The sequence below is a fragment of the Leptopilina boulardi genome, unplaced genomic scaffold (assembly GCF_019393585.1).
Source record: "Leptopilina boulardi isolate dan_hultmark-lab unplaced genomic scaffold, ZJU_Lbou_2.1 LbouV2_194, whole genome shotgun sequence".
In the NCBI taxonomy this organism is placed as follows: domain Eukaryota; kingdom Metazoa; phylum Arthropoda; class Insecta; order Hymenoptera; family Figitidae; genus Leptopilina; species Leptopilina boulardi.
This window is the reverse complement of record NW_026137745.1, coordinates 484,322-510,657: the sequence shown is the minus strand read 5'-3', so window position 1 is coordinate 510,657 and position 26,336 is coordinate 484,322. Positions and strand designations below refer to the sequence as shown.

General features: G+C 25.6%; 2 protein-coding genes across 6 annotated transcripts in view; one reads left to right on the top strand and one right to left on the bottom strand.

The window, feature by feature from the left end:
• The window catches only part of LOC127278057 (uncharacterized), a 64,737-nt gene extending 45,107 nt beyond the window's left edge, over nt 1-19,630 (top strand). The window contains exons 1-4 of one of the 2 annotated variants that reach the window (XM_051299569.1): nt 17,014-17,156; nt 17,335-17,637; nt 18,936-19,083; nt 19,364-19,630. In XM_051299569.1, the coding sequence (XP_051155526.1) occupies nt 17,096-17,156; nt 17,335-17,637; nt 18,936-19,083; nt 19,364-19,526 (675 nt within the window). In that variant the 5' untranslated portion in view covers nt 17,014-17,095 and the 3' untranslated portion in view covers nt 19,527-19,630. Of the gene's footprint in view, nt 1-17,013; nt 17,157-17,334; nt 17,638-18,935; nt 19,084-19,363 lie in introns of those variants that run through there. The other variant, XM_051299570.1, reaches the window with a different exon arrangement.
• LOC127278052 (arrestin domain-containing protein 1-like) overlaps nt 1-26,336 on the bottom strand; it is a 562,072-nt gene that overhangs the window by 218,494 nt on the left and 317,242 nt on the right. The window lies entirely within an intron of this gene.

Here is a 26,336-nt window from a genome sequence, read left to right as displayed (position 1 = left end):
AAAAAATTTTTTTTGTTTCTTAATAACAAATGTATACAGCTCAAAACTTAATATTTTAGCTCTTCTAAAATGAATTTTTTAAAGAGATATCACAAAAAAATGAAGAGGTTAAAAAATTACTTTGGAGTGCCAAAATCAGTTATTTTAATCTATACTCCACAATAATTAATGAATATTAATGAAATTTTGTACAAACTTACAGTTCATTAAGTACTTTAAGCAGAATAAAGAGAAAAATTAATGTAACTTAACACTTTTGAATAAACTCAAGTGCGCCAAGCAACCCCTGCGCCAAACAGCCCCGGTCTCCCCTACACAGCTTTGATTTCATTTTTTTGGAGATTAAATTCGATAATAATAACAATAATAATTTCTAGGTTGACAGTGTTTACAAATTTATTTTTAATTAGAATCATTTTTTTCTGATATTTCAAAAAGATTTTCTTTACCAATACGAATATTTAGTAATTTTTTATTTAAAAAAAAATAAATTATTATTTATTGAAATAATAATTAATTTCATAGGTTTTCAAATTTAGCGCCATTTTTTAAGTTGGCAGAACGTTCCTGCTGTTGAAAAAAATATATGTTTTCGTTTCTCTAACCTAAAAACATATATTTCACTACATTAAACTATTTCAGTATACATTATTACAAATATTTTTCAATCAAGATGAAGAATACATTAAGTTTAGCATGTTATTGACGTTTGGTAATTATTATTATTAATTTGAAACTACTTTAAAATATATCAAAATAAAATAGACAAGATTTATTTTGAGAATAAGAAAACGGAAACATATTGCCAAACAACGAATAATTTTGAACAACTGCATTAGAAAAAAGAAAACCTGTGTTTTTAAGGGTACGGTCACACTATCTCATGCATGCATGCAGAAACATTTAGCCGGTCACACTTCAACAAAATCTAGTAAATGTTTAGTAACTTTCTAGTTACAACCGAAATTTTTGGAAAATTACTAGAAAGTTACTAAACATTCACTAGATTTCGTTGACGTATGACCGGTCAAATGTTTCTGCATGTATGCACAGTGCATGCATGAGATAGTGTGACCGTACCCTAACATTAGGAACGGTACTACCAACTTTACTTGAATAATAGCGCTAAATTTCCGAACTTATAAAATTAATTAATTGATTAAATTTGCTTGATTTATGTCTTTTATATTTTATTTTTTTTATTTCAGTATTTTGTCTTGCATTTGGTAAAACCGGCTTAAAAATCATACAAAATTTTTTTCTTATTCCTTACGATTTCCATAACAGAAATTCACTTGAATTTTTTATTTTTGTTAATTTAGTTAATAATAACAAGCTGTCCCCATTTACCCCGAGTTTTCAAATTCTTAGGGTGAATGGGGACAGCTTGTTATTATTAACTAAATTGACAAAAATAAAAATTCAAGTGAATTTCTGTTATGGGAGTCATAAGGAATAAGAAAAAATTTGGTATGATTTTTAAGTCTGTTTTTCTTAGAAATTCGAGACAAAATACTGAAACAGTTTGACTTTGATTTTCAAGTTTTTATGCATTGAGCGATAACTTTTTTTATCTTGCTGCCAATTGTCAAGATAATAAAGCTTGTCAATACTCAGAATCTCTTGTATAGGTGGTCTGAGATTAAAATATTGACGTTGAACTTAATTTTAAAACTGTAAATTAACACCTCTTGTCCCTATTTACCCCCAGTCTCCAATTATGCCAACTGACCCTAAATAATAATTAATATTTTTTAGTTAAAAATGAATATAAATATTCGTACTGGTAAAGGAAACCTTTAATGATATTGTTGTAACATTAGAAAAAATAATTGCAATTTAACCCTTAACTGGCACAATTCCAAATTCAAACGTAAATGGCACAATGGGTCTGCAGGACCTGACGTATTCAAACGTGTATTGTACAGCCAGTATTGAATATATTTGCACAAAAATTTAATCTGAGGTAGCTTATGATGTGTTTTTTAAAATTTCATTAGTTTTACAGGGATTAATTTATTTTAAGTGAGTTAAAAAAATTGTGAAAAATAAAAATGAAAAATTTGCTTGTTTTTACTTAAAAATTCATGAGTTATTTAAATTTTAATATTATGACTTAAAAATTTAAGGTTATGATGTATTATTCTTTAAGGCCAGGTCCAAGTGAGGCAGCGCCATCTACATTGAAACTAAAATTTTGGAAAATTTTCAACAGCCTTTTCTTGAAAACAAGAAGGTAAAATGCTTTTTCCTTTATGGATAATTGATTATTGGCAAGATATACACCAGCTAAAACTTTTTTTGAGTTAAAATAATAAAAAAAAATTCATGTCAATAAATTAAATATGAGCACTTTTTTCATAAAAACTGTAACAGTACTTTCTCAGAAATTACAATCAAAAATGCAATTTCCATTTGGAAAATTAATAAACGCTAAAAAATACACGACCTAAGATTTATCAATCACGAAAATAACAAAAAAAAGTATTTTAACATAACATATTTTACTCATTATGACAGCCGTTTGGCAGGTTATATATGTCAACAGACGTTTCGCAGTTTTGCCGAAAGGAGGAGATTGGCGCTGTTGCTAACCACCTGAAATACATAATCTACCAAAGGGTTGTCACAATCAGTAAAGCAGTATCAATATGCTAAATATTTAATAAAATTTTTTTTTATTATTTTCGTGATTGGTAAATCTTAGGTCGTGTATTTTTTAGTGTTTATTAATTTTCCAAATGGAAATTGCATTTTTGATTGTAATTTCTGAGAAAGTACTGTTACAGTTTTTGTGAAAAAAGTGCTCATATTTAATTTATTGACATGAGAATAATTTTGAGTAACTTGAAATTTATCGCTTTACTCAGTTTTCTGTCCGCTTTTTTTGAGTTGTGACATATAATTTTTTTTGTTCAGTAGATCAAAAACTACAAAACATATAAAAATGTTTAACGTGACGTAATTCCGGTCGGTAAAGTCACAGAAAGTAGAGGGATTACCACCGTGGAATAACAAAAACTTAGGGGACCACGGTGCTAGTCACTCTACTTTCTGTGACTTTACCGACCAAAATGACGTCACATTAGACATCTCTATAAAGTTATTAGGTTTAAAGTAATCTTTTCATCAAAATGCTCTTAAATGGAAATAAAAAAAATTCACTTTTTTTTAGATAAATTCTAACTTTGATATAAAACGGAAAATATAAAAGTGATTCGCAAACATATTTTGAAATTATTTTTTTTCCCCTGAAAAGTTGTTGAGAAGCAAACTAGTATTCATTTTTTTCACAGTCATGTAGTAATAATTTACTTACCTGGAGTTTTTGGAGAAAAGGCATTTTTGAGGAATTTTTTCCCTCTAGATTCCCGTTCATTGAACCTGAAAAATAAAAAAAAAAAATTATATGGTTTAATATTTTCTTTACAATTTTCCAATTATTTTTGAATTTTCTAATTACTTATGAAATTAACCTGCTTGAGAGTTGCCAACCTATGAATTTTTTTAAATTACAACAAAATCTGAAAATATACAATATATAAAAGTACTTTTTATTTTATATTTGAAATAATAACACAGAAAAAAGTTGGACTCATATTTGTTGCATCTCAAAATGAATTCATGTTAAATAACATAAAACGTGGCGCCATCTGCCTGTCTCATTTTTGATACGTATCAAATTGAGTATAAATTTTGTACTCAATTTGAGATCAGGTTTTTTCTGTAAAAAAAGTAAAAAAAAAAGTAAAAAAAGAAATTCAATGAATATTTTTAATTTTATATTTTGTATAGGAAAAAAAAGTTGATATCTCCGGAAATTACACGATTAAAACGTAGGAGGGGTAAAAAAAGACAAATGACGAATTGTCTATTTAAAATTTTTTTTTTTTTTTAATCTGAACACGGATTTAAGAAAGATTAGTCATTATTGATTAAAAGGGAGATCAAAATGGTACTTTAAGTTCAATAGAAACACCTGGATCGTGCGTCAACAATTTCCCAGGGCTGAACGAAAGATATGGCATTTCGATCTCTTTACTCACAGCATGTCCGTACAAGTACAAAGTTACACTATTATAATCTTATATAGCTTACACATTGTGCTTACATAATGTACAGATCGTCAGATTCACGATTACAGAATTGCTTTTGGCGAGACAAACTTTTTCCTGTCGGTTTGTCAATTTATTCAATTGTATATTTCCGCGCTAATCGATTTAAATTTACAAAACATTTCATTCACATTTTATTTATCTTCTTTATTATAATTTATAATACACAATGCAATAACGTAAAAGCCTTTATTATTATTATTATTAAAATTTTAATTATTATCTTAATAGCAATATAATTATAATAATAATAATTATTATTATTTTTATCAACAGTATTTTCTACCACTGATAGTATATTCTTTGGAATTCAAAAAAAAAATTTCAAATATTTAATCGTTTCACCTGTTATCACGAGACACTATAATCAAATTTTAAGAATTTACATTCTGGTCTTATAAACGTGTATATGAGGCATTTTACGTGTAATGTTCCTGAGTTAAAAAATTGATTTCTCGAAAAAAAGTGAAACTTGGGGAAATTGTTGTCCTACCTGATAGTAAAATATCTCCAAAAAAATTTTTGACTTTTTTGAAATTTTGAGGGAGATATAGGGGGGTCAATTTTATCAGTTTTCCCTGACACTGCCTACTATTTGAATTTTTTCTGTCTATAAATGAAGTAAAAAAAATTTTGGCAGGTATGTTTTTTGAAGGTTTTTTCATGCTCTTTCCAATGGTGAATTTCTATTTTTAAAATTTTTGAATTTTGACCTTGATTTTCTATAATTAAACATAAATTTGCTATTTTCACTAAAATCGATTGAATTTTTTTAAAAATAAATAATTGCAAACGAAAGCTGAGGTTTTTTCCGACCTGTATATAAATTTTCAGAATGCCGATTTTTTTTGTTTTCGAGATATTAAAAATCAAAGATTTTATGTCGGCGCGGCGAGGCGGTCGACTTATACCGCTGTTAACACTTGCGCTTTCGTTTGCAATTATTTATTTTTAAAAAAATTCAATCAATTTTAGTGAAAATAGCAAATTTATGTTTAATTATAGAAAATCAAGGTCAAAATTCAAAAATTTTAAAAATAGAAATTCACCATTGGAAAGAGCATGAAAAAACCTTCAAAAAACATACCTGCCAAAATTTTTTTTATTTCATTTATAGACAGAAAAAATTCAAATAGTAGGCGGTGTCAGGGAAAACTGATAAAATTGACCCCCCTCTATCTCCTCCAAAATTTCAAAAAAGTCAAAAATTTTTTTGGAGATATTTTACTATCAGGTAGGACAACAATTTCCCCAAGTTTCACTTTTTTCGAGAAATCAATTTTTTAACTCAGGAACATTACACGTAAAATGCCTCATATATATATTTCATTTATTGAAATTTTTTATGTTTTCTCTTCAATATTTATGTAATTTAAAAATTATTAAAAAAGTTAATTTAATAATAAAAATTATAATAACAACATATATATTGTACATTATTATTATTTTTTTTTTTTGAGAAAAATAAAATTTAAATATACTCTTTTGAAAAGAAAAATTTATTAGCAGGTGTATTTTTATCCTTCTAAAAACAATTTTGAAAAATGGATCAGGTTTTATGGGAAAGGGGTCATCTACCCTATTGGTGCATAGGATGATACATCATTCGCTGCTATCTCTGTATGTATGTATATGTTCGTCCGCCGAATAACGGATTCTCGAAAAAAAAGAGACCACCATCAATTTAGGAGCCTGTTTGGAAAATAACGGATTTTCAACTATACTACATTTATATACCATACGTAAACCAAAGCACGTATATAGAAACTCTTGTTCGTGCCCTGTTTTCAACTTTGAGGCAGAAAACAAGTTACTCATTGTGTACAAAACCTTTTGTCATGGAAGCAGTGAAAACTTTTGTGAAAGTCTGATTTTAAATTGTAGAAAATATCGTTTTAATCACTTTTTTTTTGTCAGATGTTCATTAACAACATTTTCTATAATCAAAGAAAAAGTGTTTTAGTTTTTCTTCGACATTTCAATAATAAAAATTTTTTTTTCAATTTAAAAAAAATAATTTTTTATAAACAAATAATTTTTTTTCAATTTGGATACAATTTTTTAGAAAAAAAGTTTATTTTTTCAATTTTTTTTTGGAAACACTAACAAGATTTTGCAAATAGTTTTAGAGTGGGCCTAATGAACCCATTTATTTAACCCTTAACTGGCACACCATGGGTCCAGTAGACCCGAGCATTTTATCGAGCTCAAATTAATTGAATGTGTAGGTTTTGAATATTTTTTATATTTTAATATATTAGTTTGTCATATTCTTAGTAATTTTCTAAGTTTTTTGATACAACTAATTCGATACAAAAGAATATAAATTAGGTTCAAACATTAATAATGAAAATTTTTTTATTTTAACCTAAAAAGTCACATTTTATTCTGTAAAATAAATACTTTTTTTGCAAGTCCTGCTGTTGTGGTAATTTTTTCCTTAAACAATAATACATCAAGAGTATAACCTTAAATTTTTGAATCATATTATTAAAATTTAAATAACTCATGAATTTTTAAGTAAAAACACGCAATTTTTCGTTTTTATTTTTCACATTTTTCTTAATTAACTTAAAATAAATTAATCCCTGTAAAACTAATTAAATTTTAAATAACATATCATAACCTACCTCAGATTAAATTTTTGTGACAAATATATTCGATACCGGCTGTACAATGAACGTTTGAATACCTCGGGTCCAGCAGACCCGTTGTGCCATTTACGTCTGTTTTCTTTGAAATGCTCGACAAAATACTGAAACAGTTTGACTTTGATTTTCAAGTTTTTCTGCATTGAGCGATAACTTGAATTATTGACGTTAAACTTAATTTTAAAACTGTAAATTAAGCTCCAACACCTCTTGTCGCCATTTACCCTAACTGACCCTATATGAAATTTCTTCGATTTTTCAATAATATTTTAAATATGTAGTAAAAAACCTAACTACAACGGAAGTATCTAAAACATTGAAATTAAGTCTAAAAAGTGACTTTTCCTAAAATCGAAGAATAAAGCTTAATTAAAATTTAAAAAAATAAGTTAGACATGAGGATTTTTACCTCAGATACTCTTCAAGAGACTCTAAGTATTATCCCATTTTTCGTTTGTTAATTAGCAACAGCATAAACAAAGATAACGAGTATTGCAAAAAAGATTGAAAATCAAAGATGACACTCTTTCAGTATTTTGTCTCGTATTTGAAGAAAAAGAAGCTAAAAATTCATTTTATTATTTATAATTGTTTGTTATGAATACTAGAACAGAAACTATTTTTCATTTTTGCCTTCTGTAAAATTTTATTAATAATATCAGACCGTTCGTATTTACCCCGGAAAATTGGAAAACCGGGGTAAATCCGAACGGTATTTTCAATAATTTTTTCTTATATCAGAGCCACACAAAAGTGTTTTTATTTGATTACACTATTATTTTAACATTATAAAAGTACATAGAAAAAAGTTTTTCTTTCTATATGTATCCTCGTTAGTAATTAATAAGCAGAAACTTAATCTCTGTTCTCTCGAAGGAGTGTTCCACTTTTTTTGCCAAATGGTTTGTTGAAAAAAGTTTTTCAGGATCTTAATAAAATTTGTTACTCTAGGGTTTTTGGGGACGCTGAATACCAATTTGAAGTCAGTTTTTCAAAATTCAAAATGACGGATCCAATATGGCGGACAAGAATTAAAAAATTCATTGGATTCGCTCGAAAATTGTTACTCGGGGGGTTTCAGGGTCGCTGATTACGAATTTGCAGTTAGCAAATTTGATCATTTTTAAAAAAAAGTTTTAGGAAATTCCGCCATTTTGAATTTAAAAAATTTGACTTTTATTTTTGTATTTACATTCAATCACTCCAAAATACTTTCTGTACCAAGTTTTGCAAAAATCCGTTATGATTTGATAAAGTTATTGAAGGTTTTAATTGTGTAATGCATTTTAATTTTTAACCTGTTTGATTTTTGTATTTATATATGATGCATTATTACATAATAGGTTTATTATCGTATTTTTTTTGAGTTTTTATATAAGTTTAACAATTGCAATACTTTAAATTTATTTTCCCTAAGATTTTTCTGAAATACAGTGGCGTTCTTATTTACCCCGGTATTTTAGGAAAGTTGCAAAGTATCGAGGTAAATACGAACGCTAAGTTTCCTGCGATTGTAATTTATCAAAAATTTTTGCTACCCCATAAAATTGTTCTATGGAAGTAAAGTAACAACTTCATGCACCAGAATACCGGAAGTATTGTCTTTTAAAAGAAAAAACTTATGTTATTGTTGAAACTTACTTAAAGCGTTCGGATTTACCCCGGCTGACCCTAATTAAAATTATTCCTACAAGAAAATAAATTATATTTTTCTTTTCTAAAAAGAATTTGTAAAAAAAATAAGGCAATTATGTAAAAACTAATTTTTTTCTCTCAGATCTATAAAAAAAATTCATAAAATCAAAAAAAAAATATTGTTTTTTCAATTAATTTTATTTTACGTCAGACACTTTGGAATTTGTCTCTAGTTGAAATTGTATAATTTTGTGTTCTGGTTTAGTATCCCAATTAATTCATGTGTGATTTTACTTCCTTACGTGGGATTTCCTCTGGGCATTAATAACCTACGGCCTTCACCATCTATTGTTGTCAATTATGCAATGACGAATAACTTGTCTAAAATTATATAGACATATATATATATATATATATAAGAGAAGGAATTTTATAATAATTAGTTTCTTTAATTTTTTTCTCTACAGTTAATTTCGTGACAAGGACGTTAATTTAATTAAAAATTTAATTAATTTAATTATCATATTATAATAATTATCTACCTATATTTTTACAAAAAGATCTCTACGTCGCCGTTGTTTCAAGATTATATATTTTTAGGTTGATTAGAATTTTAACTCTGATTTTAACCTCAATTTCAGCGATCTATTTACATGGAAATTGACCTAATTTTGAGGTTAAGTTTTCAAATATGTTACTATTTTGACCCTGAAAATTGACAAGTCATAAGTCGACCGCTTGGTTTGAGGTACAAATATAAATTCAAAAATAGATCATAATTTTGAGGTTATGTTAGCCGATTTTAACCTCAAACCCAGCGGTGCTTTGACCTAGAATTTGACCTAATTTTGAAGTTATGATAGACGATTCTAACCTCAAACATAAAAGCCCCTTGACAACCTCAAACCCAGCGGTGCTTTGACCTAGAATTTGACCTAATTTTGAAGTTATGATAGACGATTCTAACCTCAAACATAAAAGCCCCTTGACAGAGAAATTAACTTAATTTTGAGGTTATGTTAACCAATTTTAACCTCAATCTAAGCGACCTCTTGATCTATGCCTTAACATTTGACCTCCAATTATGAGGTTATACAATTATCACCTAATTTTGAGGTTATGTTTTCAGGATTGTTAGTATTTTGACCTGGAATATTAACAGTCCAGTGACCGCCAGATCTGAGATTTAAACGTAACCTCAAAATTCGGGGTAAGAATACTGTAATAAATCAAGTGGACACTGAATTTGAGATTAAAATCGGTAAACTTAACATCAAAATTAAATCAATTTAGAGCTAAAATACAAACATAACCTCAAAAATTCAAGATTTAGGGGGGTAATACCAGAAAAATATGCATGAACGCCGTATGTATTGTGCTTAATGCCCCACTGTCTGGGAAAGCTGAAGCCGTTTTTCCCCCGTTTCTCTTACAATTAACGGAGGTGTCGAATCCTAACGGGAAAATTTGATACCTACGAAATTTCGTCTGCTAAAAGTGACATGAGCGATATAAACATGGAGAATCTCCATGGATATAAACATGATATAATTATTTATGTTGTGTAAAAATACAGTATCGAGGTAAAATTAGTAACTGCAAGTGAATATAAATTATTAAACTGTTTAAATTTTATTTTAATTATGGTTGTGATAAAAATATACTTTAAAGGTTTTGTAACCTTTAATACACAGAAAAAAACTGAGTTCAAAATGAACCTCGAGAAACTCATTTTGAACTTCAGGCAAAAAGCATCAAAATGAGCTAGATCCGATTCATTTTGAGTTCAAGTTAAAATGACAATTATAGTCAATGAAGAAGCACTTTATCATAAAACCATTAATCAAAATCATTGTTTTTAATGAACAAACAGATTCCACTTGAAAAAACTTTGTTTCTGAAATCCGATTCATTGAATTTATAGAAAACAAAAAAAATTATTTTTAGATTAGAAACTTCTGAATTGACAGAAATAAATACCAACCATGCAACACGAAACATGAAATTTAACGGCGCTACTGTCTAAAAACGAAAGATAATGGCGCCAAATTTAAACTTGAAAATGTAACCAAAAATAAAGTGTTATTCATTATAATAATGTAATGATTGTTATAAAATTCTTCAGTTTAAATATTTTTAATTTTAAAAATAATCAAATAATTAATTTAAGAATATTATTATGTGACAGATTATAATTACTACTTTATGTATAATTTAATTATTTTACATCCACAGTCCAGTTTTGTAATATATAAATAATTCTAATCAAATAATATAAAAGTATCAATATTAATTAATATTATTAATATTAAATAAATATTAATATAATTAATGTAATATATATATAAATTTTTATTTAAACTTATTTTAATAAATTTATCCCATACCATTTTTTTAATTGTAATTCTTGTATATTTTACAATTATTATATTATCTATTATTATATTTATATTATACTATTTTAAAATATAATACATATAATAGTTTGTAAATGAATATTATAAATATAATATATAATAATAATTTATATTATACATTAACTATAATTATTCAAATTCATTGTTAAATTAAAGTAAAAAATATATTTCTACTATTTCAATTTGAATATTGCGCCAGTGTGGCGCTGCATACATAAGTTGCAGTTGTTGCCAACATAATAATCTTAAAATCTTGAATTTCAAAAGAAACTAACATAACCTGACATTTGATCCGGGTCCGGTTCATTTTGAAAAACTTGAAGTTAGTTGTTGTTCATTATGATACCGAATTCAGAATGAACTGCAACAAAAATGAACTCAGTTTTTTTCTGTTTAGAACAACTAATCATATTTCCTTATTTTTCTTTAAATTATTTACAAAAACCAGAAAAAAACAAAACGATATAAAAACAATCAGTTTATGCAGGTTATGTCAAGGTAGTCATTTTGCGAAAGTTCTATGTGTTAGTAACTGTATGTATACACATTTTGTGTCAGTGTGGGTAACTATAGTTCCCAACTTTTCCGATAGGTTCGACACCTCCGTTAAGGCCAGGTCCAAGTGAGACAGCGCCATCTACATTGAAACTAAAATTTTGGAAAATTTTCAATAGCCTTTTCTTGAAAACAAGAAGGTAAAATGCTTTTTCCTTTATAGATAATTGATTGTTGGCAAGATATACACCAAGCTTTAACTTTTTTTGAGTTAAAATAATAAAAAAAAATTCATGTCAATAAATTAAATATGAGCACTTTTTTCACAAAAACTGTAACAGTACTTTCTCAGAAATTACAATCAAAAATGCAATTTCCATTTGGAAAATTAATAAACACTAAAAAATACACGACCTAAGATTTACCAATCACGAAAATAATAAAAAAAAATTTATTAAATATTTAACATATTGATACTGCTTTACTGATTAACCCTTTGGTAGATTATGTATTTCAGGTGGTTAGCAACAGCGCCAATCTCCTCCTTTCGGCAAAACCGCGAAACGTCTGGTGACATACATAACCTGCCAAACGGCTGTCATAATGAGTAAAATATGTTATGTTAAAATACTTTTTTTTTGTTATTTTCGTGATTGGTAAATCTTAGGTCGTGTATTTTTTAGCGTTTATTAATTTTCCAAATGGAAATTGCATTTTTGATTGTAATTTTTGAGAAAGTACTGTTACAGTTTTTGTGAAAAAAGTGCTCATATTTAATTTATTGACATGAATTTTTTTTTTATTATTTTAACTCAAAAAAAGTTTTAGCTGGTGTATATCTTGGCAATAATCAATTATCCATAAAGGAAAAAGCATTTTACCTTCTTGTTTTCAAGAAAAGGCTGTTGAAAATTTTCCAAAATTTTAGTTTCAATGTAGATGGCGCTGCCTCACTTGGACCTGGCTTTAATTGTAAGAGAAACGGGGAAATCAGCTTCAACTTTTCGTATAGGCTTAATATAGCAGTGGGGCCTCCTTATACTACTTCGTGTTTTAATATTTTTTCTAAGCAATAAAATGAATTTTTTAAGCAATAATAAAAACTTTTATAATTTCAAAAAAAAGGAAAATATTTTTTTTACCTACTGTTATATAAAAAAATTTCAAAAAATAAAAAATTTCATCCTTTTCGAAAATTATAAATATAGCTGTGATTTTTCAAAAATCCACTATTGATACTATTGATGTTGGATCATTTGAGAGATTTTGCCCCATGGGGAAGTTGAAAAGTGAACTAAATAATGTGATTTATTTGAATTAGGATTTGGATGATGTTGTATTATGTGGAAATTATAAAGTGAAAGCAAATAAATGTTTTAATCGAATGAAAATTTAACTATTTTGATTACTTTATAAAATTCTATTTTATCATAATCTATTTAAAAAAATTTATTTTCCATTAGAATTTTCAAAACCATATAACAAAATATTGTTAATTTATTATATTTTCTTTATACTTTTCTATCTTTCCAAATTATATAATCATGATCTCATTAAACAAGATACAATAATTAATTAAAATAATAATAATAATTAATAATAAAATTGTCGATTATAATCCAAATGGATATTGGTCATGATTTTTAATTATTATATTTCAAAATAAACTTTATAATAGAATTTTAAAACTCAAAAAATACAGAAAATAATTAATCCGTTATATACAATATATTATATGTTTATATAATAAAATTCAAAAATTTTTATATTATTAGAATATATTATGTTATAACTAATTCTGCTCTAATTTGCAGTGAATCACTGTATCTAAAAATAAAATTAATTATCTAAACTTTCACTTTCCTTTTTTTAATTTACATTGAACATTTTGTAATCTTTATAAGATATATATTTCATCGTTAGTCTTAGTGTTTTATGGTTCATATAATGAGTTGAAGAAAATTTTTTTTCGATTTGATTAATAAATATAATTGCTGTTATAATAATTGTTTTATTAATAAATTATATTAATAAAACTAAATTAGTATTCATTAATTATTTTCCAAATTATTCTGCTAAATTTAAAATTCGCTTAAATTAAAATTCTTTTATATAAAAAATCATGTAAAAAAAATTACTGTAAAATAAAAATTCTGCCAAACAAAAATTCAGTAGCTAAAAATATTATTATTATTATTATTATTATTATTATTATTATTACCATTATTACCATCGACTTAAAGGATATCCTTTGTACTTCAATGTAAACATAAACAGTACGGAATGCAGGTATAAAACTTCAAAGTTACTTCGACCCGTATCTACAGTCTACTTCGAAATTATAAATTTTTTAATTTAAATATTGTTTCACTTCTATATACATGCATAGAAATAATTTGCTGTCACATCAAATTACGTTAGCTAATGTAGGGACAGTGAAAAAATTTGCTGTGAGGTCAAAAAAGTTTGCTGTGACAGTACATTTTTAAAAATTAAAACTGATATTGTTTATCACAGCAAACTTTTTTGTTGTCATAGCAAAAAATTTAGCTCTGATTACTAATTTTGATATATCCGATAGCAAACATCAGTTAGCATCTGTAAGCAATTCCTTTTTTTCCGTGTTCAATTTATCCAAAATTGCAAATGGCGAGAAAATAATCGACAGAAAGTTTTCGGCGGGTATTGTAAAATTAACCAATCACAATTGTCTTGATAATTTCTGATTGGTCATTTTTTAAATTCGCGCCTTAATTTTTATGTCAATTGTTTGGCAGACGTTTGCAATTTTGAACAAATGAAAATTTCTCTGCTTAAACTGTCTAAATAAAAATTCGGACAAATGAAGATTCGGTCATTTAAAAAAAAGTGGACAAACCAAAAAAAAAAAATTTACTTTGCAGAAATCCAAGAAATTTAATTTTGAAAAAAAAATTTAAATTCTTTAAATAAAGTTAAATTAAAGTTTAAATTTTAAGTTTAATTTTTTTTAAAAACTTTTTTTTCCCAAAAACCAATGAAATTACACGCCCCCAGTACAAAGTGCAAAGTTTATCAAGATGGGGGGAAAAAAACAAAGAGATGAGTCGTACATGGGATTAAAATCTTTTTTTTTTTTTTTATGACCTCGAACCGGTCCTTGGCTACACGTGTTTCGACAATTCAAGGACACTCACCCTATGCGATCTATGGCACTTGATCGGCGCGGTCTTTCAACCTCTACCTGATTTTTAGACTGTAACTGAGTATCCGGTACGAAATGTGGCGTGCAGCATCATCATCATCATCATTATTATCATCATCATTCCCTTTTTTCGATCCTAGGGAGGGTCCCAGAATTCCTTGACTCTGTGGAGTGTCTTCTTCTCTTTATAGATCTTCCAATATGTATACAATAGCTATGGAGAATATAATCAGTCTAGACCTTAAAGTTAATCCGGCGGATAGGGTCGGTGCAAAGGCCCCTGTGATCTTTTATTTTTATGGGGTCGTCGACCGCATCGCGCGCAACTATATAGCTAGGAATTTGGTGCAGGTGAGAAGCGACGACCCAATGGAATATGCCTCATGGTGGGTCTGCATGAAGACTGTCGTATATTTCTTCTATAGGTTGTCGACCCCGAAAAAGGATCTTAACACCAACATATGTATATATATATATATATAATATACCCCTTATTTAAATTTTCAAAAAATATTAAATATGTATTATATTAAAAAAAATATATAAAAAAATGCGCTTAATTAAAAACTATTCATAGGAAATAGAAAATTAACGAATATTCTATATAGCGACATTCAATATTTAATATCAAGTATTCTTTAAATCTGAATTGAAGGGTAGAATGACAAAAGGGGTCAAGCGCCAATTCACTGTTTTTACAGGAAGTAAAAAAAATATTTTTAAAAATTTTGCAGGTCATTTTAAAAAAAAACTGAGAAAACCGCTTTAATAAATAAACAACAATTTGTTGAAATAAACCTACATATTAACGATAAAATTAAAAAAAACTGTGTTGCCTTGAGGTTATACACTAAAAAAAAATTCTAGTTAGAATAACCAGAATTCTGGTTAGGGTATATTTAACATTTTGATTCTGGTTAGGTTAATCAGAACTCTGGTTATTTTAACGAGAATTCTAGTTAATTCAACTAGAATTCTGGTTAACATAACTAGAAAGTAATGTTAAATATAGCCTAACCAGAATTTTTTTTTTCAGTGTATCAACTGCGCACATTTTCTTTAAGCATTAATTATAAAAAAAATATACAGTTTAAAGAAAAACTGGAAAGTTAGTTTCTTATTCTATGGAATCGACGAAATGAATAGAAAAAAAAATTCCTTTAAAAAATTGTTTGTTTTCAAGAAAATTACGAATTAATTGCTTGCTTTGGAATTGAGCAATACTTTCATCTTTAAATTCAATTGTTCACTTATTGTTAGTATAATCATAAAAATATTTAAAAATTAATAACAAAATGATTTTAAAATTGTTTAAGATTGAAAATATATTATTATTACTATTAATTTTATTAATTAAAATATTATTAAAATAAAATTAAAACAAAATTAAAATAAAATATTAAAATAAAACCTAAAAAAATAATATTTTTGATCAAAACTGAACAGATGGATAAAAATGTGAAGAATGAAATTCATAAAAAAATTTCACGTTTTGAACTTTCAAATGAACGAAACTTTTTTTGCAACTTTTTTAAGTACTAATTTTATTACAAAATATTTGTTTTAATTATCTAAAAAGAAGTTATTAATTTAATAATTGTTTAATTTATTGTTTTATTTTACATTGTCATCATAATTTTTAATAATTTATAGATTGAAAAAATATTTCCTTCATTTGAACATTCAGAACTTTTGGCTCATTTCATATCGTTTCTTTTTAACAATATCTTTTTTATTAATAGATTTTTTTCCGCATCTGCGAGGCATTTTTGATTTGTAAAAAGCAATGTTTTTAAATTTGTTAAGTTATGCATAATAATATTATTGACTCACTACTTTCTTTTATTTTTCAATCAGGTTGCAATAAAGTAAATTTGAGGCTATTTTATTAATTTAATTTTTATTAAAAACTGATTTAAATACGTAATAAAAAAGGAAATCCTTCTACAGAAATATGTAAATGAATTTTCTTGATTTTTTTATGCAAAAACTTCATTTTCGATAAATTGGCGCTTGACACCTTCAATTAGTAAAAAAGTTTACTAATTTGAACTAGTGACTCACTTTTTGTTTCTCAATTAGTAAAATTTTACTAATTATTAGTAACTTTAACTAATAATTAGTAAAATTTAACTAATTATAAAGCAAAAAGTGAGTCATTATTTTAAATTAGTAAACATTTTTACTAATTCAGATTTAGAGAGTAATTAAAATTTTGATGCCACAACTGTTTTCTTTTTTTGTGCATATTTTTTTTTAAATTTATATTATACATATTTAATGTATTTTATGATTAATACGAAGCTAAAGTACACAACGTTTATGATAAACGATTAAATTATTGTTAAATTATTTTTTTAAAAATCGTTTATCATAAACGTTAAGTACTTCAGCTTTATTGATTAATGGAAATGAAATATGTAGAAAGGTGTTACATTTCTACGAATTCTAAGTACAATTAGCAAATGTGGCATTAGATAAAATATTTAATTCTATTTATTACATTAAAACACATATTGTTATCTACTAATGCGGATTATATAAAGAAAAAAAATTTCATCAAGTTTTCACCATTTATTAAAGTTTTGAATTTTGTCAATGTTAATTTTAAAGAACATGAAGTATTTGAAAGCAGTTTTATTTGTTGCTTTTGTTAATGGTAAATATAATTAACTTTATGATAAATAAATTATTAGAAATAGAGAAGACCAAGGCAAATTGTTTAAATAGTCGTTAAAATTTTTTTTAACGTTGCACATTAATGAAATGTTCATTTTAAAAATTCTTCTCATATAATGTCTTATAATAATAATAATAATTACTTTTATCATTTTTAGGTTATGTTTCGTTTGCTACAGCAGAGAAAAAACCATTCAAAAGTTATGCATTCACTGAATTGAAGCAATTATGCAATCAGCAGAATAAAAGTTATGATACATTGACTAAGGCACGAAATATAACACAGACACTTATTCGTAACACTACTTCAAACTGTAACAGTGCTACTAACCAACAATTAATTATAGATTTAGTTAATAATATACTCCCTTGCTTTGACAATGACAATAAACCAAACGAAATTGATTTAGAAACAATTTACGAAGATATAACAACAAAAGTATGCATTTACTACGAATTGGGTAATTATATAACATTATTTTTCTTAAATTTTATTAATTAATATTATTTATATGGGTCAGACCATTATATTTCGAATAAAGTCGTTGCGGCAGAATTTTAGAAAAAATTTATTTTTTCAGAAATGATTCTGTATAATATTTAGGGAATGAAATAAAAAGAATTATGTTAAAAAAATATTTATTTTTCTTAAAATATGAATTTAAAGTGGAAAAGGCAAAAGTGTCACTTTTTTTATCTATTAGAAAATGTATAAAAAAACATAGAAAAATTATTAAAAGTGTAAAAAATATTATTGATTATTGTTTAAAATTGGTTGATTATTTATATTTTAATGATTAAACTACTAAATAAATTAAAATAATAGGTAAAATATGTTTTTAAAGTTGGTTCGTTAAATAACCTATAATTTTGCGATTTTTATCAACTAATTACAAGAAAGCATAAATATTAAATTAAATAAAAACTCACCGAATATAGAGTATATTCTTGATGAAGTTTCAGATTTTCTTAACATTATAATTAATTTTACTTTAAATATACAATAAATATTAAGTTAATAATTTGTCACTTTCACAATAACTTTTAAATCACACCAAAATTTACACGCACCGAAAGTTTATCGTTTTGGTATCTTTTCCAGTTTAAATTCATATTTTAAGAAAAATGAATTTTTTTTATTTCATTCCCTTGATATTATACAGAATCATTTCTGAAAAAATAAATTTTTTCTAAAATTCGTCCACAACGACTTTATTTGAAATATAATGGTCTGACCCATGTGATTTTTATATTAAAAAAAAAAAAAAATTTCATGAGAAACAGATTTAATATGCGTAAATTTTGATATATATTTGAATTAATTATTATAAAACACTTGGAAATTGTAAGAAAATAAAGATTCAGAGTGACAAAACTGTTTGGATTTTTAACAATTTTCAAGTATTTTATTGTAACTATTTCAACAAGATATCAATTTTCGTACATAACATTGTCGTTTTTCATTATTGGGACCTAATATTTGCAAATATGCTGGGTGGTGAAAAATGTAACTAGTTTTTCATAACTGTTTCTATTACTTGTAATTGTAGTTTCCCTTTCATTGTTTTATCATCATGGATTCATATACACCATTAAAATCCGTCTATTTATAAAAATTTATAAATTTATTACATGAAATATAAAAGAATATTACTAGACATGATAAACATAATGAATTTGAGCGAATAGTATGATGACTTCCAAAATATTTTACTATTGATATTCGAATCATAATACAGTTTTTTGTATCAAATTTCAGTCAATTTTAGGACGATTAATAGTCAATGCTTAGGAAATAAAAGCAGTTCATACTACAAATGTGGAAATATAATTTTGCAAAATAAACCTTTAGAATCTGACATGCTCTTCTTTATACTTGCAATGACTCATTCAGATAAAGAATGCAAGTAAGTTATAATTATTATTGTATATAATTTTTTATTTCTTAAATATAATATAGCATCAAGAAAATCATATCAAGAAGAACCTTATAGTAGGTATCATGAAACTTTGGTTGAAATTAATCAAATCTCACCGTGTTTCATAAAAATTACAAATTTTTTCTTTAATTTTTCTAAAGTATATATGTCATATAAGTTAAGTTTATTTTAGAAATTTTGAAAATAACTTTAATTTCTTATATTGTGTGGGTTATGTGTATTATACAAACAATTATTTTATTTACAGCTTATATACAAATTTAAATAAGTGCGCGATGGAGAGAGTTACTAATAAATGTAATTCCGAAGTTCATAAATTAAAAAATTTACAAAATAAATTTTTGCTCAGTATGAATTGTAAATACAATTTTAATTTAAATCAGTCAAACTTGACTAATGAAGATTTATGAATTCACTTACTTCCGGAACTACTTTCTAATTGATTGATTCAAATCATTTGTAATCTTTGTACTTAAAAGCATGATTGAAATATAATAATTGCAAAACCTCATAACGTCTCTTTTTTATTTATGAAAATAGTGCTATCAAAAATTCTATTAATTATAGATATTCTATTGTATAGAAATAATTTTAAATGATTAATCTCTATTTAATTAAAAAAAAATTAGTCTTAACACTAGAACTACACAGTTTTCTTGTGTGTATCAAATTGATAAAAGAATTAAGATCAACTCATGCAACGTTTTGATTCGATATAAGGTATCAATTTGATCCAAATATTTGGATCATTTTCAAGAAATGATCCAGAATATGGGATCATTTTTTGATACCTGAATTGGTATCAAAGTATAACTGTCATGGCTGGCATGCTCTTATTGACAAGTTTATTAATTAATTTATTCACTGCACTGAATATTCAGATATTAAAAATACTTTTATTATGAATTTTAAGAAAGAGAGAAGCGAAAACTTATAAATTGCGAGCAATTAAATAAGAAAAAATTTATTTCGAAATAAAATGAAATACACTAACCTTTATTTATATTTATCACATAAGATTAAGTTAAGTTCACAATCACAACACTTGAAAATTTTTAATTATTTTTATGGTTCAAATAATTCTCAATAATTTATTTATTATAAATGAACAAAATTTAAGCAATGCACGCTTGATAAATATTTCTAATGCGTTGTCAATTAATGCAATTAAAAATTTCCTATTACGCAATATCATAATCGACATATATGACATTTGTAAACAAACAAGGTTGGGAAACAAGAGCCTAAAATATGTTCGTCCAAAGCAGAGTTGGGTAGGATTGAAATTCGCTTTGGACGAATATATTTTGGGCTCTTGTTTCCCAACCCTGTTTGTTTACAAATGTCATATATGTCGATTATGATATTGTGTAACAGGAAATTATTAATTGCATTAATTGACAATGCAATAGAAATATTTATCAAGCGTGCATTGCTTAAATTTTGTTCATTTATAATAAATAAATTATTGATAATTATTTGAACCATAAAAATAATTAAAAATTTTCAAGTGTTGTGATTGTGAACTTAACTTAAATCTTATGTGATAAACATAAATAAAGGTTAGTGTATTTCATTTTATTTCGAAATAAATTTTTTCTTATTTAATTGCTCGCAATTTATAAATTTTCGCTTCTCTCTTTCTTAAAATTCATAATAAAAGTATTGTTAATATCTGAATATTCAGAGCAGTGAATAAATTAATTAATAAACTTGTCAATAAGAGCATGTCAGCCATGACAATTATACTTTGATACCAATTCAGGTATTAAAAAATGATCCCATATTCTGAATCATTTCTTGAAAATGATTCAAATATTTGGATCAATTTGATACCTTATATCGAATCAAAACGTTGCATTCCAAAATGATACCATCAAGTTTACAGTGTACCGATGGTACATTTTGTCCCGCGGCGCACGGTTTTTCTTGTGTATCTTTCGTTAAGGGTAGGTCCTAGTAAGGCAGCACCACCTATATCGAAACTCAAATTTTAGAAAATTTTTTACAGTATTTACTTGAAAGCAAGACAATAAAATACTTTTTCCTTTAGGATAATTTATTATTGTCAAGAAATATACCAAGCTAAAACTTTTTTTGAGTTAAAACAATGAAAAAAAAAAATTAATGACGATAAATTAAATATGAGCATATTTTTTTACGAAAACTTTTCAGATATTTTCTCAGAAATAACAAAAAAAAAAATACAATTATCATTTGGAGAATTAATAAACACTAAAAAATACACTAGCAAAGATTCACCAATCACGAAAATAAGAACAAAAACTTTTTTTTTAACATAACACATCAACACTATTTTACTGATTTTGACAGCCATTTAGTAGATAATAAATGTCACAAGTTATTTCGTGATTCTGCCAACAGGAGGAGATTGGCGCTGTTGCTAACAAATGAAAATATATTTTTTCTCAAAATCTAAATCGCCAGAGTTTCGCGTTTTTTAAATCATTTTGTAAAAAAAATAACTTTTTAACACTAAATCTTTTTTAATGCTTTAAACTTTTTTATATATAGATGATTAAGATTAATTATTCTTATTTTAGCATTAATTATGAATTTGGTCATAAAATACAAAAGTTAAACTTTTTATAGATGACAAAAGAGATCATGAGCTACTGCTCAAATTTAAACACCGCGTGACATGGTAATTTACTAGTAGTCCAGTCAAGTTAGTCTAAAAACAAGGCATATCATGTTTTAACTCAGGACCTCAATTTTTTTCCCTTAAACCCTTCATTTTGGGGTAAAAATAAAGTACCTAAATTTGATACTTCGAACTGCTACCGGAACCTAAAATTTTTCTTAAGAAATAGGTGCAAAAATTCAGTTTTTCAAATTGCCGCCTTTCATGACATTTTAGCATAAAAGCTGACAAAATTTCTGACAATTTACAAAAAAGTACAATGCAATAGCTCTGATAGTTTCCGATATACAGTCTCTCAAAGTTGAACCTTTTGAAATTTTACATACAATGGTAATAAAATGAGATTCTATGTAAAATTTCAAAAGGGTCATATTTGAGAGACTGTATCTCGGAAACTATCAAGAGTTATTGCATTGTTCTTTTTTGCAAATTGTTAGGAATTTTGTCAGCTTTAACTTTCCCGTTAAGCAATTTTTTCAAAAAATTATTTGTTTCAAAGGTATATTGTAAAAACTAAAAAATACCTCAGTTTAGCTAAAATCTCGAAAAAAATGTGTTTTTTGAGGAAGCTATATCTCGGTCAATTTTTGAGCTACAGGATTCATTTTTTATCAAATTACTCAGAATTTGATACACTTTCTTTTTTATAATAATTATTTTAATGCTAAAATGTCATGAAAGGCGGCAATTTGAAAAACTGAATTTTTGCACCTATTTCTTAAGAAAAATTTTATGTTTCGGTAGCAGTTCGAAGTATCAAATTTAGATACTTTATTTTTACCCTAAAATGAAGGGTTTAAGGGAAAAAAATTGAGGTCCTAAGTTAAAACATGATATCCCTTGTTTTTAGACTAACTTGACTGGACTACTAGTAAATTACCATGTCACGCGGTGTTTAAATTTGAGCAGTAGCTCATGATCTCTTTTGTCATCTATAAAAAGTTTAACTTTTGTATTTTATGACCAAATTCATAATTTATGCTAAAATAAGAATAACACAGGCACACCAAAAATAAAAAGCTGTTTAGCCGAGACACTACACTAGTCTATTTCCATGTATTTTTTCACGCTGAATCCGAATCCGAAGTCAGAATTATCAGAATGGCTTTTATTTTTGAGATAAACTCAAAAAACTGCTCAGAAAGAAAAATAAAATCAAAAAGTTAAAAAAATTTTGAATGTCACTGCGATAGTGTAATTCCATGTATTTTTTGTCACTGAATCCGAATCCAAAGCAGAGTTGCCAATGACCCTACCTAAACGCTACTGCGCTTGCGCTACGACAACTCTCTTATAGGTCGAAAAAAGCGCGCTTATATAAAATGCTTAATAATAAGAAAACGTTAATAAAACAATATAAAAATATTTTCACTATTGAATTTATTTTTTTTTGTTAATTATATTGCTTCTTAATAAAAAAAATATTAATTTACTTAATGTACTTAAGTATGTAAAAATAATAATAATAATTATAATATTAATAATTTTATTATATTTATATCATTATTGTTATTATTTTTTTATAAAATATATAATCTATTATTATTATCATCAATTTAATATTTATTAATTAATTATGTAATATATTATTTATTTTTGTTATTATCATTAAATTGTTATTAATTAATTATCTATGATATATACATATATATTTTTTGAAAAATTTAGCGAAACTTTTTTGTACTTTTTTATGAGGAAAATTTGAATTGGGAAAAAAGTACAAAAAAAATTCAATTCATTTTTTTGAAATATATATAGATGTAATATACTTTTGTAGATTTATAATAATAATTTATTGAAAATAATGATAATTATAATAGATTATGAATATTTTATTTAAAAAATAATGACAATAATGATATAAATATAATAAAATTATTATTATTATTATTATTATATACTTAAGTATATTAAGGAAATTAGTATTTTTTTATTAGGAAGCAATATAATTAACAAAAAAAAATAAATTCAATAGTGAAAATATTTTTATATTGTTTTATTAACGTTTTCTTATTATTAAGCATTTTATATAAGCGCGCTTTTTTCGACCTATAAGAGAGTTGTCGTAGCGCAAGCGCAGTAGCTTTTAGGTAGGGTCATTGGCAACTCTGATCCAAAGTCAGAATTGTTAGATTCGCTCAAATTTTTGAGATAATTGCAAAAAAACGCAAGTAACAAAAAACTCAAAATACTCAAAATCAGTTTTTTGGAATTATCTTCAAAATTTGAGCCAATCTGTCAATTCTGACTTCGAATTCGAATTCAGCGTGAAAAAATACATGAAAATGCACCATCGTAGTGTTTCGGCAAAAAAAAATTTCTTTTAGCTAAAATCGCCAAAAACTGATAAAAATTCTGAATTAGGGGCACAGATAATTTTTTTTGCCGAAACACTACGATAGTATATTTTCATGTATTTATGTCAGAAATACAATTTTGACAAGAAATAATTAAAAATTTTATATTAGAAAAAGTTATTTCACAAAAATCCAAAAAACGATTATTTTCAAAATTTCAAAAAAATGATTTAATCTATAGATTTCAGTAAAATATGAACATTATATAGGCTAATCGATTCGTTTTAATGCAAGAAATAAGTTTTTTTTACTAAACAAAATTAAATTTACAAAGAAAAAAATATTTTGAAAAAAAAATGTTTTTTTTAAATTTTGAAAAAAATGTAAAAACTAAAATGTTGTGAATATATTCGGAAATCCTTGTGTCAGATTTTAGATATTAATGATTACAAGAAGCATAAAAAATTTCAGAACAATCCGTTAAAACGTTTCTGAGATAATTTGTACACAATATTTTGTGACATACACACACACACATACATCTGGACATTTGCTCAGGACTTCATATATATTTTTTCTAGATGAAAATGAGTCCATATAACCCAATTTTAAAAAATCGAAAAACGTCACGAATGCAAAGCTTCGTCATAAGAAAGCAAAAATGAATGTTACAATCGTCTTTCTTACTGAAAAACAAAAAAAAATTCACTATACTAAACCTCCTTTTCAGTAAAATAGAAAACTTTCACAAATGTTTGAAATGTGGGGTGCCTTTAGAGGGTAAAAAATAGTTGTTTTCGTATCAAGGGCGCAAAATAGGTGATAGTGGCGAAGGCGAGATTAGAGTAACCAAGGGTCGCCGAGGTTTCTTCATAATCTCGCCAGAGACACTATCACCTTTTGCGCTCGTGCTGCGAACAACATTTTTTGTCCTGTCTGCATGGAAAGTGAATTATTGAGTGCATGCAAGTCTGCTTGTTGAAGTACTCACGCATAGTACTAAAATTTGTGCAAATTTCATCTCGATCCAAAAACCTTCAATTTTAAAGTTGGATCACTTCAGGAATTTTGCCTCATATATATTTTTTAGGGAAAAAAAATTCTACAAAATTTACACTTTATGTGATAGATTCAGAGCTATAATAATTGCACTAAATTCATAAAATAGAAAATTGACGAATATTCTATAGCGACCTTCAATATTTAATGTGAAGTATTGAAAACTGAGAAATTTATGACAAAAATTTTAAACACTGTTTAATTTGTTTTATTTTTTGCTTCCTCGTGGAAGCTATGAAATCGTCTACCTAAGAAAAATTGAATTTTTTTCTTATTTTTTTCATGATTGGATCAAATTTGGTTGGCTCATTTATCATATTAATATCTCAAATCTGACCAAAGGATTTTAAAAAATACCCAAAAAAAAAAATTAAATTGTCTTTTTTCCAAATTTTTTTTTTAATAAAAAAAATTTTTTAATAGAAGAATTTAAGGTTATATATAATAAAATCATATTCCTTACGTCAAGACAAATCGAATGGTATATATAATGTACCTATAGTTTCAATTTAAATTAAAAGAATTAACGAAAGTTAAAAAATAAAAAATTCACATTTTGTCAAAAAAATTGTCTGATTTTTTAAATTGAAGTTTATGTATGAAATAATTGTATTCCTTGCTTGAAAAAGAATCGATTGGTATATATAAAGTATACATTTGAGGTAAATTTAATAAATTAATGAAAGTTAAAAATAAATTCCCATTTTAGCTGAAAAATTTTTTATTTATTTAAATTCAAGTTTAAATATAAAATAATTGTGTTCCTTGCAATGAAACAAAGCGATATAGTTGTAAATAATTATAAATTATACCTATATTATTTTTCATTAATATTTAGAAATTTAGGCTAAAATGTGAATTTTTGATTTTTTAACTTCCATTAATTTTTTAAATTTAACTCAAATGTATACTCAAATGTTTATATTATTATATTATTAATGTATGTTTATTTTAATGTTAATGCTTTCTCCACGAGGAAGCAAATTTTTTTGCTGATCGTAAAGAGGAAGCAAAATGTTCATGTAATGAACATCTGAATTTACATCTTGTTTGTTCATATTTTTTTTAAATTTATATTTTATGTACTTGATATATTTTATTATTAATAAAAATAAAATATGTAGATAGATAGGTTTTACATTTCTATGATTTCTAAGCACGCTCAGCAAATGTGACATTAGATAAAATATTTAATTTTC